At 43.4% G+C, this 17,051-nt stretch overlaps 1 protein-coding gene across 2 annotated transcripts in view; it reads right to left on the bottom strand.

Moving 5' to 3' along the window:
- Nucleotides 1-17,051, bottom strand: part of Entrep2 (endosomal transmembrane epsin interactor 2) — a 411,884-nt gene that overhangs the window by 90,950 nt on the left and 303,883 nt on the right. Inside the window, exon 3 of one of the 2 annotated variants that reach the window (XM_021167781.2) lies at nucleotides 6,817-6,927. The exons of the other annotated variant lie outside the window; for it this stretch is intronic. Within the exon in view, the coding sequence (XP_021023440.1) occupies nucleotides 6,817-6,927 (111 nt within the window). The remainder of the gene's footprint in view (nucleotides 1-6,816; nucleotides 6,928-17,051) is intronic. 2 annotated transcript variants of the gene reach the window in all.

Here is a 17,051-nt window from a genome sequence, read left to right as displayed (position 1 = left end):
CTTTTATATGACACCAAATTCAGATTTTATTTCAAATTTAAAAGGAAAAAATGAGAAACTGGTGTCTTTTCATTTAAGACAGATTAATCATCATCCAGTGATCTCCCTCCTCCTCGAGTCCTCCTTGTGGTGGTCCTCCTCTTCTTCCTCCTCCTTGTTCTCCTCCTCACTCTCATCATCATCCCCCTCTTCCTCTTCCCTTTCACCATGAATTTAAGTGTAATAGCATGTTTGTTTTAAATCCTTAGATGATTTTTCAACATCCTATGAGGGCTCTTAGGGGAGAAATTGTTGGGAAAGTGCTCATGTGCTCCTTTCTGGAAACTGCTCCCTCGTTGTCCTACAGGATGCCACTCACCATGATATCCCCACTTCTTACCCACCTGTGTGTTCTTTATTGTTACTTTTAAGGTATAGTAATAATAAAAATAAACCTAGCAGATGGAGGGATGACTCTGTGGTTAAGAGCACTGGCTGCTCTTGCTGAAGACCTGGTTAGGTTCCAGCATCCACATGGCAGCTCACGGCTGTCTGTAAGCCCAGTTCTAGGGGGCCTCTGTGAGTCCTACATACATGCGGTATACAGACATACAAACAGGCCCACATACATCCACACAAAGTAAATAAATATTTAAAAACCAAAAATACAACATTTACCAACATTTAAGAAAAAAAGTCTCTAAAATTTAGAGAAACCAGAAGACTGTTCATAAACTTAAAGTTGGGAAGCTTTTCTAGGCAAACCACAGATCTGGGGAGTCAGACGGGGATGCAGATGGACAAGAACTGGATACAACATAAAATTTCACCCCAGAAAGAACACTGTGACGAACATCAACTTTTAAATAACAAACCTTAGAGAAAAAAAACCCACTATAATAGATATAATAAAGTCTACACTTCTTAACACAGTAAGTACATATTAACTATAAAAGTGACAACAGAATAGAAAAAAAAAACAACAATGGCAACTAAACATAAAATATAAATGACAAACAAATATAAATCTTACTTTTCATTAAGGCAGGGAAAATTATGTAATGATTGATATCCCACTTTCCTGCCAGATTCTTTCAGGACATTTTAGATAATACACAAAACAAGAATTTGCCTGGGGATGGGCAGCCACAGTGTTGGCAAAGGTGTTACATGGTACCTTGTTTTTGAAGATGAACTAAGGAGTAAGTTGATAAATCTTATTCATTTGTGTGTGGAGGTGGGGTGGGAGGCTTTGAGCTACCTTACTAGGCAAGAACTCTCCTCTTGGTTTTCTGAAATAAAATCTCCATATGGAGTCCAAGGTAAGTTGTGATTCTTCTGTGTAAGCCTCAAAGTGATGAGACTACAGGTATTTCCCCCTAACTGAGCTATGTTATCAAACCAAAGTGCATGAGTGTCCTTTATCTTCTCCATGTCTGCTTACAACTTCTGGTCTCACACACAGCCATGCCTTCAGCACCTAGGTCAGCTCCCTGCAGCAGGTACCCCACTTTGTGCTTGATGACTAGTGAGTGTGTAAGCAGGGCCACATTCTCTGTCATCTTCCTTTGATCAAAAGACCAGGCTCCTTCATGAAGGTGTAGCAACTAGAGCACCACACATCCTCCAAGCAGTATGCCCACTGGTCTCTAGTTAACAGCAAAAGTCTTTCCAAGAATTCATGTAGAAATTCAGCAAGGTACACAACTCTCTGACAAAAGCAATATGCCTATGTGTAAACAGCAATACACATAATAATGATATTCTCTCTCTCTCTCTCTCTCTCTCTCTCTCTCTCTCTCTCACACACACACACACACACACACACACACACACACACACACACCACCATGCATGAAATAATGGCTAGAAAGGTAAGAATAACAGCCGGGCATGGTGGCGCATGTCTTTAATCCCAGCACTCGGGAGGCAGAGGCAGGCGGATTTCTGAGTTCGAGGCCAGCCTGGTCTACAAAGTGAGTTCCAGGACAGCCAGGGCTATACAGAGAAACCCTGTCTCGAAAAACCAAAAAAAAAAAAAAAAAAAAAAAGAAAGAAAGGTAAGAATAAACTGTTGGTTGCTACTTCTGGAAGACAGGGTATATTTGAGATGTTTAGAGTAAAAAAAAATTAATTACTTTCACTTAGATATCTTTTTTATGCAGAGAAAACTAGATGACTTTAAATTATGCATAGAAAGAGACATAAACACTACATGTCCATATGGTTATGTATGAGCTATTCTAAAGAGAACTTAAAACCACAATTAATTATTAGTTGAGAAAATTTAGATAAAACAAAACATACACTGTGTCTTGGTTGGGAAGGCAAAAATCTGTCTAACATCAATTCTCGAAGCTATGTATAAACATTATATGATTCCAATTAAAATATCATATCTTTTCTTTTGATTCCTGGCTCCCTGAAAATGTCAAAGGTCATCTTTGAGAGTAAACATTTAAGAACAGCCAAGAATGATTTTAAGAGGTAAGCTAAATGCTTGTGACAGGTATGGGAGCAGGGATTTCCAGCCAATTATAAAACTTGAGGAGATAATTTGCTGGACAAGGGATGTACCTTTAACCTCAGCTCTTGTAGGGTGGCACCAGGTGGGTCTCTGTGGTTTTGAGGCCAGCCTGGACTACTTAATGAGTTTCAGTCAAGTCAGGGCTACAAAATGACACCCTATCTCAAAAAACAAGAAGATAAAAGAGAAAGTAATGAATGGCCAGAAACAAAATTGGGACAGAATCAGAAGCCCAGAAGTAGATAAATGGGTCTACCTGTCTATGAGTATATGTGTTCATGCATCCAAGGGCACTGGGAGGGTAGACACTAGTTGCATGTTGTTTGATCATCCATTATACACTTCTTGTTTCCACCACTTTTCCTTATCGTTGCAACAAAATACATGACAAGAAACAACTTAAAAGAGGAAGGCTTAGTTTGGCTCACAGTTTGAGGTTACAATCCCTTATGAGGGGAAAAGCATGGTGGCAGAAGCCAGAGACTGCTGGTTACTTAGCAACCAGAAAGCAGAGACAGGTAAACTCTGATGCTCAGCTCAGTCTCTTTTTAATGCAGTCTGGATCCCCAGACCATAGGATGGCTCCACTCACATTACAGGAGTGGTTCTCTCTTCTCAATTAACCAGAAACCCCACTCATGGCTATGTTCTAAATTTTTCTCAAAGGAGATTCTAAACCTTGTAAAGATGACAATATTGATCACCACAGCTTCTGATTTTGAGTTGGTGAGTTACCTCTTGAATGCTACTGAATTCAGTTAGCTGTAAAAAATGTGAAATAATATTTATGACAATTACAAAGCAAATCACAAAGGAGCATGGAGAGTAGAGCACACATGACTCTACATTGTATACAGACTCGCCTGTACATATGTATACGTGGTATGCACAGAGAAGGCTGGGAAGATACTATACACTGATTGGGGATGGGCTTAGTTCTATTTTACGGTAGAAACAAGATTCTGTTTTCATATTTTTGTAGAGTTCTATCTCATTTAATACTCTATGAAGAACAGAGGGGGCAGGTAGTCATCACATACAATACGAAAGAGAAGAAAGGACAGCAATGTCAACCAACCAGACCCTCCCCACTCCAGAGCTCCCAGGGACTAAATCACCAACCAAAGAGTACAAATGGAGGGATCCATGGCTCCAGCAGCATATGTGGCAGAGGATGGCCTAGTCAGTCATCAGTGGGAGGAGAGGCCCTTGGCCCTGTGAAGGCTCGGTGCACCAGTATATGGGAATGCCAGAGTGGTGAGGCAGGAGTGGGTGGTGATGGGAGGAGCACCCTCATAGAAGTAGGGGGTGGAGGGGTGGGATGGGGGTTCTGTAGAGGAAACCAGAAAAAGGAATAATATTGGAAATGTAAATAAAGAGAATATCCATTTAAAAAAAAAAAAAAAAGGAAAGGGAAGGAAAGGAAAGTTGGGGAGAAAAGAGCATTGTGTAAAGTCAGATCACATTAGCAGAAGGCCTTGGCTCCAAAACCAGAGCTCTCCATGTCACATCCATGACCCCACAGCCTACGAGGACAGGCTTGTGTGTGCCTGAGCAGAGAGACACCGTGTCCCCTCTAAGTGAGACAGATGGTGATGCATCCACAGCACCAGCTAGCCAGAGACCTGAGGGAGAGGACGCCAGTGCAGCCCTCTGTGCGCATATGACTGATTGCTCTTCTCCTTCACTCATCGGAGGAAGAAGACACCAGGAAACTGGAGCTGACTCTCCTGTTCTTCCTTACAGCTCGGGATGCTCAGAAAGCAACAGGGTGGGTCTGAGATTGACAAGGTGGCTTGGAGGGACCCGACACTGTGTGAGCTTTCTCTTCTATCTGGCTGTCAGGCACTATCACTTCACCTAGGTTTCCCATAGTGCTTTGCATAGGAAAATAAGAATGCCAAATGAAATCTCCTGCCCCCCTGTAGACAGCTAGATTATCTTATGCCCACTGCATGATGTACTTAGGATCAAAGAGAATGCCGAGTTATGGAGACAAGATGGCCAGTCTCCAATGCTGATCAAGATGGCATCCAGGTTACATGGGTTCTTAGTAACTGTGAGGACACAGCACCTTGGGAGGATGGTGCTGTGATCGTCACAGTGAAGGAAGCCTAGTCTGTGATCTCTAGAACAGTTAAGACTAAGACCCAACAGATAGTTTCTGTAACTCAGAAGCTTCCTCAGTGTTGAGGAAAACTGTGCCTAAGCAACATGGACAAGAGGAAAGACAGCACAGCCCTGTCTGAGAAATACTCCACATTCTTCCCTCCCGACTCCCAGAGTGATCGCTGATGGGCACAGCAAACGGCCCAGCAGCTGGGGAGTAACATGTCTCCAAAGGGGAGCCCAGCACTGTCTTCAAGATGAAGCAATGCCAATGCCCCTGCCCCTGCCCCTGGGAGCCATGGCCCTTCTAGGAGTCTAACTCCACCCACACATGATGCTACTAGATGCACTTTAATTGCTGTTCTAGAGAAGATATTGTAGAATTATGAGCTGACTTACCTTGAGGTGATAATTCTGTTCAGCAAATCACTTACTGATCCTCTTTAAGGTGCACCACACTGCATCCAATTTTTCTAGCGCAAACATCTTTTGAGTGCCTACAAACAGGCACAGGCATACCCATGTACACGCACAAAGGTGTGAGTGCACACACCCCCTCCCCACACACTGTGCTGGCCATTTTATGTCAATGTGACATAGCTATAGTCATCTGAGGAAGAAACCTCAATTGAGAAAATGCTTCCCACCTGGGGATCCATCCCATAGTCAGCCATCAAACCCAGACACTATTGCATCTGCCAGCAAGATTTTGCGGAAGGGACCCTGGTATAGCTGTCTCATATAAGGCTATGCTAGTGCCTGGCAAATACAGAAGTGGATGCTCACAGTCAGCTATTGGATGGAACACAGGGCCCCCAATGGAGAAGCTATAGAAAGCACCCAAGGAGCTGAAGGGGTCTGCAACCCTATAGGTGAAACAACAATATGAACTAACCAGTACCCCCCAGAGCTTGTGTCTCTAGCTGCATATGTAGCAGAAGATGGATGGCCTAGTTGGCCATCACTGGGAAGAGAGGCCCCTTAGTAGTGCAAACTTTATATGCCCCAGGACAGGGGAATGCCAGGGCCAAGAAGTGGGTGTGGGTGGGTAGGGAAGCAGGGCGGGGAGAAGGTATAGGGAACTTTCAGGATAGCATTTGAAATGTGTATAAAGAAAATATCAAAGAGAGAGAGAGAGAGAGAGAGAGAGAGAGAGAAAGAGAGAGAGAGAGAGAGAGAGAGAGAGAGAGAGAGAGAGAGAGAGAGAGAGAGAGAGAGAGAGAGAGAATGCTTCCATAAGATTGGGCTGTATGTAGTCAAACCTGTAGGGCACTTTCTTAATTAGTGATTGATGTGGGAGAGCCCAGCCCATTGTGGGTGGGGTCATTCCTGAGCTGATGGGCCTAGGTGTCATAAGAAAGCAGGCTAAGCAAGCTATGAGGAGCAAGCCAGTAAGCAGAAACCCTCCATAGCCTCTGCATGAGTTCCTGCTTCCAGGTTCCTGCCTGGTTTGAATTCCTGATTTGGCTTCCTTCAGTGCATTGAGATTCGGGATATGTAAGCCAAATAGTCTTTTCCCCCAGGCTGCTTTGGCAATGTTTCATCATAGCAACACTAACCTTAATTGTGAAGCATACATACTCTTTCTCTCACATATACACACACACAAACACACACACACACACAGGCACACACATACATACTCATACACACACAGGTGCATGCACACACACATATAGGCACACACATACATTCTCATACTCACCACACACACATACACACATAGGCACACACATTCATGCTCATACACACATAGGTACATGCGCATGCACGAGCACACACACGCACATGCACACACTCAGACAGAGGGAAACTAATTGCAGTAAGTGCTTGTCTGCAATCCCAGGACTTGGGAGGCAGATGTGGGAACACTGTCAAAAGTCTGAGACTATCCAGCTCTACATAATGAGTTCCAGGCCAGCCATGGTTACTTAGGTGAGATCATTCCTCAACAGGGGGGGCGGGGGGGGGACAAAAGGAATAATTTACATGCGTAAGTTCTAATCAGGATAATTTATAGACATGAGACAGGAACCAGTGTGACTGAAATTCCCTAAGCAACTAAAAAGCTAATGAACGGATAGGACTTTCCCTGAGACGTGAAGAACACAGTACAATTAGCCCTTAAACGTCTCCCCACACCATCCGAGCCTCTGACCTTTCCAGAAGGTTTTCACAGGAAGAAAACCTTCACTACTCACCAACTGGCAGCCTTCGAGAGAGCTGACGAGCTGGGCGTTCTGGCAGGAGAGGATGGAGCCGGCCAGGTTGAGCATCACGCACACTGCCGAGAGCAGCATGAAGAAGGTAATCTGGAAGCCAACCAAACACAAATTGATTACCCACTCGGCGAGCCGAGGAGAGAAAACGGCTTGGCTTTACAGACGTTAGCTTAATGAAGTAATTACACCAACAATATTTATGTTTTAGAGGAAAATGTGATTGTTTCTCAAGATGTCACCTTCCTATTACTCTGAATAGCAAAAGTGAAAGCACTGAGAAACCACGGCAAGTTACCAGGACTTTCTTTGGAACCTACAATTTTAATTTTAGAAGCTAAACCTGAAAATACTATACATTCCAGGCACTCAATGGGAACATGCCAGAACTTATTAAACAAAACCGAGGGAGAGGGCTGTATTGATTAGAAGGATGTTAAATTGATTTTGTTTAGTTTTTAGTGTGGAAAATTTTGCACATGTGCAGAAGAGAAAATGTAAAGAGGCCCCGGGCACTCGTCACCTAGCCTCAGGAATCAGCCAACTCTGCGCCAGCTGTCCTTCAATGCCTCGTCCATGGGGAATATTCCGCCATAAATGGAATCCATATAATCCCATCCCTAAATGATTCAGTGTGTATTTCTAGAGAATTGTGAGCCATTCCTGAAAATATTACTGAGTTACTGTTGTCAAGCATGTTAAAAGTAAACACTTGTTAGTATTGAGTTCTAGAACTGCTTATCCTGCTCTGAGTCAGGTCACACAGGATACATTGTAACCGTTATGACTCTTCCCTCCTCCTCCCTCCCTGGCTCCTCCCTCCTCTCTTCTTCTCTCCACACAGGGTTTCACTACTTACCCCTGTCCAGCCTCGAACTCACAATCCTCCACCACCTGCCTCCTAAATCTTATATCTATGGGTTTTCACCTTCCTGTTTTTTTCCTTAAAATTTACTGAAGAAACCAATTCATCAGCCCCATAGAGTGGATAACCAGGCCGAGTCATAAAATACCCTATTTTGCGATCAAGAGTAATCTAAGGCTAATATGATCAAAAGCAGGGAGCATGTCAGGAAAACTTGATAAAAGAGGTGAAAAAATACTGACTGCCAATGGTTCCTAGTGCACCCTTCTGGGCTCCTTTGCCCTTCATGGTCATTATGCCATTTCAAACCATTCTGAGCTACAGAAAATGGACATCAGTTGGAATGACTCCTGGAAATGCAAATGTAAAGACATTTTGTCTGGTGGAATGGAACTAATTGTCACCCATGGCTACCAGCAACTTTTACATCTACTTCTAAGTGTATTTTAGGGTTACGGGATTCAGGACAGCCCGTGCAGACAGTGTTTGAATTTCTAATACAAGTGCCAAGAAAATGTATTGGTTCTGTCTTGAGATCGTAAGTTTTATCATCTTTAACCTATGTTTAGCATGATGTTTAAAGATGCTTCCTGAGCAATAACTAGTAACTAGTAACTTCACTGTGTGTGTGTGTGTGTGTGTGTGTGTGTGTGTGTGTGTACTGCGTCATTAGGATCCATGGACTTCAGTTCAGTGAACATGTTTCAATCACGTGCATCACTATACACTCAAGTTGACCCCTGGGCTCTTAGGGTTTATGGGCTTCAACTTCTTGCTTGCTCCACGGTTCTTCGGGGCCACCAGGGCTCACCTTACACACTTCCTGCCTCAGACCTGGAATAGTGTAGGCACCTTTCAATGAGAACAAGATTTAGATGCCACAATTCTTGTGTGCAAGGTGTTCTTCGCTCTTTTGATGGTCATTATTTTCAACTTTTCAGTTGCCAGGCATGCCTTGAGTTTATACTGACATTTCTGAATCAAATAGGAAGCTTTTAACCTAACCTATCCATTCTAGGTCTGCATCTCCTTTCAACCATGCCAGAACCCTTTGTCTTCAATATAATTGTGGTTAATTTCACAGCTCCATAAGCAGCCTCGAACTACCTTACAACCGCCAAAACACACCATAGAGACAGTTTAAGATGGAGATCTCTTTGCATCTTTAGAAAGCATTCTACCAAGAACAGTTAAAAGCATTTCGTTGTAAACCCATATGTCCTCTTCTGTGGGAGCCGGGCTCCCTTTTCGCTGTTCTGTTATGGTTTCTAACAATTCATGGTATTTCTGGTTTCCAGAATAACTGACACAGATGAAGGAACTGACCCTTCCCTGGAACACTGAGCAGGTGGTAAACAGTTGTAAGATTTAGAGTCAATCTTAAGTTAGGTTTATATTGTAAGTGATCATCCTGATGTTCATTTCCTACAGATAAGAGAAGAACTGTAGACCCCTCAACTCGACACCACTCAGCAGCTGTTGGTCTGCCCCTTGCTTCTCTGGCTTCCATGAGCAAAGGGGCTTTCAGTCAAGCAGCCAGACAAACCAACCTTCTGCTAACACTGGACATTTTGAACACTCCAGGGACACTGAAGAAACTACATGGAGATCACAGCTCTTTACTCTGTCTCCTGAAGATGCAGCCCCAGTCAGGACTATTTCAAATAACTCATACCCAGTCTTTTGCTACCATAAGCCTTGCTGAACAGGCAGCCATTTGTTCCCAGGCCAGCGGAGGAACACGTTTCCCATGGTCTAATAGGACTATTGTGACCAGTGGAAGAGACACTGTTGTGATTGGTGCCAATCTTTATTCATCTGAGAAATTTGCTGTGATTAGGGCAAGGACCGTTTCTCTGGCTGTTCTATCAGCACAAGTAGCTGGGGACACCTTCCTGACACCTCCCCTGCTTTTGCAACATTAGGCCTGGTAAAGGCTTCTCTTGTTGCCTGTTTTCAATAGGGTGTGCTATGTCGGTAACACATAGGAAGAAAAGACGAAGATAGAAGCACCAGAAACAGTGGAGTGGTGGTGAGGGCAGAGGTACCGGCACAGTACCAGTAGCGATGGTGGGCACAAGAACACTAAGTTGCAGGATTATCTAGTGGCCACCTGTCTGGCTCCTGTAGAAGAGTCAGAGGTGAGCAGCTCGCATGCTCGGCTGCAGAAGCAGCAGACTAGCTACCTATTTCACAGCTGAAGAAGAGGCAGGGCAGAGCCATTAGCAGGCCAAACTGCAGAAGCACCAGAGTGCCCGGTTGCATCGATAGCTGCAAGAGATGCAGAACTGCTAGACAGTGGCAGCAGGTAAGAGCAGCTATGGACCTCTCCTGAATGGCAGAACTATGACAGTAACCACAGTCCCAGGAAGCATCTGAAGAGTCCCAGAGAGTAGCCATAGCAGGGACAAAGAGATGACAGGGTAGCAAGAGGGTAGGAAGCTGGGGCTGAAGGACAGAAGGCTGTAAAGAGAGAGAAGATAAAAAAAAATGTAGGCTCTGGTGACAGAAGAGTCCCGGAGTTCTGTGACAACTTTCAGCAAAGATGTTAGACCTCCCAGGGTCAGGAACTGTGTAGTACTGATCTCTGTCAAGGGCTGAGAAATCCTAAGGGCTGAGGAATTCTAGTGTCTAGGACCTGTCCAGAAACTGCACCAATGGTCACTAGTAAGGGCAGAAAAATCCCATCTTCCTGGAGCCACACAATGGCCCTAACAAAAGAGAAGAGCCCTACTACCTGAGGCCTCAACACAATGTTAACACTAGCTCCTGCTGCGGCTGCGGCTGCTGCTGCTGGGGCTGTCCTCAAAAGCCTAAAGATTAAGACACCACCAAACCCCAATACTTGAGGGGCTTTTTCTTTCCCACCTGTACTTTATATCTGAGCAGAGCAAGCAAGCTAATTGGTACTGGGCATTGATTCAAGGGTCCCAACAACGTTCAACGAAAAGTTACAAAACATAGGAAGAAACAGTAAATTATGGGAACTCACAGCCATTGCCACACAAAGCATCTACAGACAGCTCAGACATGGTGTTTTAGTCGAAAACCTCTTAACCCTCAGTGTTCTGAACATGCCTCAGGAAACCCAGGACATAGAACTAAACCAAATTAGGAAAATGATAGATAAGATGGTGTTAATGCAGGGGAGTACAAAAAGAAAAGAGACAGAAACTGAAGATAGAGAGCGACATAGTTGAACGGAGACACAAAAAGAGGGCAGCTGTAGACAAGGGAGAAGAGAAGCTAAGAAACCTCCAGAATGTACTAGCCATAGGTGCAGACTACTGATGGCAGGTCTAGGGGAAGCAGGGAAAGACAAACTGGATCTGAAGGTCTCAGGGCTAAAATCTCCTGGTATCTGCTGAAGGCATGCTTGCATATTCCAGTTGCCCCAGCAACTCCAGGCAGGGGACTTAGAGAACCACAACTGAACACAACAAAACCAAGCGAACAGAGGCCAATGGTGTGATGGGAGGCTTGCAACAAGATGAAACTCTTTCCTAAGGAAGTAAGATTAGTAACTGACTGTCCTTTAGACACCACGCAGGTGACAGGAAGTGGGATAATACATTTACAGTTCTAAAAGGAAAAAAAAAACCAACAATAACAAAAAGAAAAACAATCTGCCAACCCAGAATTCTATATCCTGCAAAACTAGCCTTGGAAATTGAAGGTGAAAGCAAGACACTTTCAAATAAATAAGCTAGTGCTCAAAAGCAGAAAGGTATGGCTGGCAAGAAATCTCACAGGGACTCTTTACCCTGAAATGACAACCTACTAGAGTCTAACTAAAGCCATACAAAGAAATGTATTGTGTTAAAAGGATAATTACATGTTTAATCTATTATTTCTCTTTTGTTATTGTAGATGGTGTAAAAATGAATTAAACAAGTCAATGGTCACACAATATTAAAAGATGTGATAAGGAGGGAGTGGAGTCAATAAACATAAAGTTAACAGACACTGCTGATATTAAGTTGGGACGAGATGATCAGAGGCTTAAGGTGTTGCTAAGGTTTGGATTCGAGTTATGCCCCAAAGGCTGGTGACTTGAAGCTTGGCTCTTGGAGTCAATACTGGGAAGTGATGGATGTTTAAGAGGTGGAGCTAGGTGGGAGATTCTTGGGCCTTTGTGAACACTGACCTTGGAAAGGATCGACAAAGTTCCTGAGCAAACCCAGTTAGTTTCTTTGAAAGTGGATTGCTAAAAGAGAAGCCTGGCCTTCTGCCCTCTGGCTTCCTGCCTCTCCAGGGTATGCCTTCTCTTTGCAAGTCTCCTCAGGACACCATACATCATCAGGGTTTTAGCAGAAGCTGAACCCAGAGGGCACTTCATCTTGGACTTTTCTGCCTTCAAAATTGTGTACAAAGTGTCCAGTATCGGATACTTTGTTATAGCAATTGAAAAATGATCAATATACATGTTAACTATAACTTTCTAGCTTACCCCTGAAAAGCAATGAAAAGATATGCATCAGGGTCTGGAGAGATGGCTCAGCAGTTAAGAGCACTGGGAGGACCTGGGTTTGGTCTACAGCACCAAATGGTGTCTCACAACTATCTGTAACTTCAATTTCAAGGGATCTAACACACTCTTATGGCCTCTATAGGCAATGCACACATGATACATGTGGTACAGACATGTAGGCAGGTAAAAAAACCCCATAGGCACAAACAGATAAACATAAATAAACAACAGGGTACTTAATTAAGATAGTGAACAGATATAATAGGAAATAAAATAACACACTAGGAAAATTTATCCAACCAAAATGAAATAATCATTGAAAAGAATGGAAATATAAAATATATACAAAGCAAATGAGATTGTAGAAGTAATCACTTAAGCCATGGTAGTTTAAATTTTGATTTGCAGTCAGTGATGGCACAGTATGTGTCTTTTAAAAAGAGATCTAAATTATATGTTGCAAAGCAGGACTAACTTTAGGTACAAAGACACAAACATTAAAAAAAAATGTTTAAAAGGACAGCACAAGAAAATAGGTCTGGCCATTAGCGAGAGAGTTAGTGAGGCTACACTAATGCCTTCAAAACAGATAAGGTGTGAAAAACTGTTACAGGGACCATAAAATGTGCAGTAATGCAGAAGGGGAAAAATCTAATTCATAAAAATAGGCAACTACAAACATATGTATCAAAACAACCACATCCTCCAAATGTGAATCAAACCAAGACAGGACTGACACTTTCATAATTTATTTTTATGATAAAAATGTCTACATGGAATACCAATAAAGAATAAGGACCCAGAAATATCATAGGCAACGAAGACTGATAGAGATAAAGGACATCCCAACCTCGGGGACATATGAACTCACCAAATAAAGACCGGTGAGATCTAGGCTCTGCCTGCAGAAGGCAGGTGGTTCTCAATTCACTGGGAAGGACTGGGTCCAGGTAAAGCACCTTCCCTCACTAACAGGACGTAATGCCAGCAGTCAAAACAGAACCCAAGTGTGCCAATTAGCCAGACACCCCTAAGCAACCAGTATGTCAAAGAGGAACTCACTAGAAAACAAGAAAAAGAAATCTTTACAATAAAAGAAAGAAAAGCGAGAACCACCACAAAGCATGTGGAATCCAGGAAAAGCTGTGTGCAGAGAGATTTCAGGCAGTAAGTATCTATGTCCAAAAGAAAAAAGACCTATGACAAGATTCTGACATTTCAAAGTAAAGAGTGAAAAACTAAAAGAAAATGAATAGCCCAACCCTCAGGAGCAGGAAAATAATACAGAGCAGATTAGAGGCAAGTGAAGTCCATGTAACAATAACAACAAAAATACTAGATATGGGCACAGAGAACCAATGTTGGGTATTGGCAAATATTACCAAAATTGGCAAGCCTTCAGCTGAAGAAAAAGAGAGAGAGAGAGAGAGAGAGAGAGAGAGAGAGAGAGAGAGAGAGAGAGAGAGAGAGAGAGAGAGAGAAGATCCACATGAAATTGTTTTAAAAAACGGAGCTATTAATACTGGACCCACAGAAATCTTAAGGATTTTTTAATATTAGACAAATGTGTTCATATGATAATGTGTTCACTCATAAGTTAAATATGAATGTGAAATTGGCAAGTTTTGAGACATAGAGATTTTCCTCTTGACCAATTCAGCGGGTGCTCCTCTGTGTCCCGTAAGCCCTCATCCACAGCCCGTGAGACGTGAATGGAACGTGACAGTCTGGTAGCTCTGGACACAGCCCTGGGATGGAACGAATTCTCCTTGGCATGACCACTGAGCAAGGTCTCCACAGACTGCTTTTTGTTCCAGGGCAGCTGGAAGATGGAGCCTTGCCTCCAAGAAACTGGGATATTAGCAGGAGCCCAGCTTTCTGAACAAACAGAGATGAAACTCTTACACATCAGGTCTCACTTCTGATTCTGAAATAAGATCCCTCCTCAATGCACACTCACTCTTCCTAACTCTGTCTTCAAAATGCCCAAGTCTCCCCTCTACAAGTTCCTGACCCCTCAACAATAACATAGCGTCAATGACAGTGTGTCCTTACTATCTTAACTGGTGTTTGACTTCAGCTTGGGCACAATGACTCAAGAACAATTAGAAGGGCAGTGAGATGGCTCAGACAGTAAAATCCTCAACCATGCAACCCTGAGGACCTCAGTTTGTTCCACTGAACCCAAGGAAAAAGTCAGGTCTGTAATTGCAACACTCCTGTGGAGAGATAGGAAGTGAGAATATGGACGTGAAGCATCTCTGTGCAGAACAAATGCAGAAGTCACAAAGAGGAAGCAGAGAACCAACTTCTCAAAAGCTGTCCTCTTCCTTCACATGTGTGGAAGCTTCAGCACACATGTATATATATGTGTGTGCACACACACACATTCATACACACATACATTCACATACATACACACACATAGACTCACATACATTCACACATATACACACATCTTATACACACCACACATACATGCACTCATACAGATACCACATACATACATGCACACACACACACTACATAGACACATACCACCACATATACAATACACATGTGAACACGTACTCCTACATACACACCATACCAGATACACACATATAAACATGTATTCATATATATTCCATGAATAGACACAGCATGCATATGTACATACATACATACATATATACATACACACACACCACACATAAAAGTAAATGGTAGTGAGGAGAAGCTGCTAATACATTCACAAGAGATTAAACAGAAATCAAAATCCTAGCAAAGACTAAAAAAAGTTCAGCCCTCCCCTTCATTTCCCAGTGAATTGTCCTAAGCACTTAAAGAGTGAATCACAATCCTACTTTTTCCAAACTTGGAGGGAAGGGAACACTTCTTAACTTGTCACACAAAGCTGTCTTTATCATGAAACCAAAGTCAGGCAAAGAATGCTGTAGACAAATAAACAGCCATGGAGACACACAGAAAACCCTCAACAGATACAAAAAGATCGTAATTATATGCAGTGCATACTCTGGTCCAAACGCAGCAGAGCTAGAAATGGACAGAAGACAGTGGGTCCACACTACAGCCAAGGGGGCTCTGTTTCAGAAGAGCAAGAGAGTCAGTGTGAGAAGCAACACAAACTGAAAAGGAGAGGCATCCCAGCATTCCAGCAAATACAAAACTCATCTCTCTCGCTATGAGAACCCATGTCCTTCTAAGGCACATCTAAAATATATGCAGATGATAGATTCTAAGGAGACTATGAGGAGACATGGGTGGAACATAATTACCCAAGCAGTAAAATGATTACACTGGCTTTCTCCGCATGGAATTTTCCAAATAAAGGAATTAAAGTTGGATTCCACCCCCCCACTCCCACCCCCACCCCTAGGTACAGTGCCATATACTAGTAATCCTAGAACATGCGGTGCTGAAAAAGAGGACAGCCTGAGCAGGCTGTTGCCACTGTTCTAGGTTGCTCACCAGGACTTAATGGTAAGAGCCTATTGCTGCAGATACTGAACACTTTAGTCACAGGAAACAGAGAAATCAAATTGATCTTGGCCAGGAAGCTTCCTCTGAGTTGGCTAGATTTGTAGTACTGGAAGGTGCCTGCCATGCAGACTGTGGGATCTTGGGAGGTCATCAAGCCTGACTCAGCTTTGGGCCCTGAGGGGTACAATAATGAGCCAATGACTGTCCTTAGGTGCAATAGTGGCACAAATGTTACATACGTGACCAACTGCTATCTGATTGGATTTAAATCCTGTGCACTGGAGGAAACACACGTGTAGCTCTGTAAATCTGGTCAAAATACCCATGATGGGGGTACTCACAGGCCCAGGTATGAATCTATTGCTATTATTCTGCTAAATGGGCATAGTATCCAAGTGTCCTCAAAGTTTATATTTCTCACCCTATAGATCAGCACTGTTTCCAAATTTCAACAGAGACGTTCTTTGTGTGGTAGATTGTGGCAACTACAGAAACTCACGATGGGGCAGAAGCATGAAGTGACTGTGGAGTGCTGAGCCCCAAATGAGACATCTATATCAGGATACCTTTCTCAAGGGCTTCAGGGACATCGCGGAAAGATAGTAGGAGCTAGAGGATGTGGTGGACTGGAGCAAACAGTATCTTCTAAACCCAAGAGGACCAGCTGCCAGGGGAGGAAAGACAGTCTGCTCTAAGGATGTAACCTGTGCTAGGTGAACTACACTCCACTGATTGACACCACACCCTACTGTGTATGGGCAGTACAAATTGAACTCTGTGTGTTAAAAGTATTTTTAGAGGACACCAAGTTGGGAGCGGATTTTGACAGAATTAGGGGGAAAGGGTGGGTGAATATATTCCAAATATATTATATACATATATGAAATTCTCAACAAATTATATACTTTAATGTATTCATAAATATCACTGAGCCTATATAATCTTATACAGGTGAGGTCCTTTCAAACAGTCAAAAGCATACAATAATTAACTAGTTCTTATACAATATGGCAAAAGAAAGTTCCTCAGCACATTTTTTGAGATTGGAATATTTTGTTTCTTGAACAATTCACTGTGTCAGCCATTAAAAGAGGAAAAGAGAGCCGGGTGGTGGTGGCACACACCTTTAATCCCAGCACTTGGCAGAGGCAGAGGCAGAGGCAGAGGCAGAGGCAGAGGCAGAGGCAGAGGCAGAGGCAGAGGCAGAGGCAGAGGCAGAGGCAGAGGCAGAGGCAGAGGCAGAGGCAGAGGCAGAGGCAGAGGCAGAGGCAGAGGCAGAGGCAGAGGCAGAGGCAGAGGCAGAGGCAGAGGCAGAGGCAGAGGCAGAGGCAGAGGCAGAGGCAGAGGCAGAGGCAGAGGCAGAGGCAGAGGCAGAGGCAGAGGCAGGTGGATTTCTGA

The sequence above is a fragment of the Mus caroli genome, unplaced genomic scaffold (genome assembly GCF_978045245.1).
Source record: "Mus caroli unplaced genomic scaffold, Mus_caroli_1 scaffold_8, whole genome shotgun sequence".
Taxonomy (NCBI): domain Eukaryota; kingdom Metazoa; phylum Chordata; class Mammalia; order Rodentia; family Muridae; genus Mus; species Mus caroli.
Note: the sequence above shows the minus strand (reverse complement) of the source record. Positions and strands in the feature narration are given on the sequence as shown.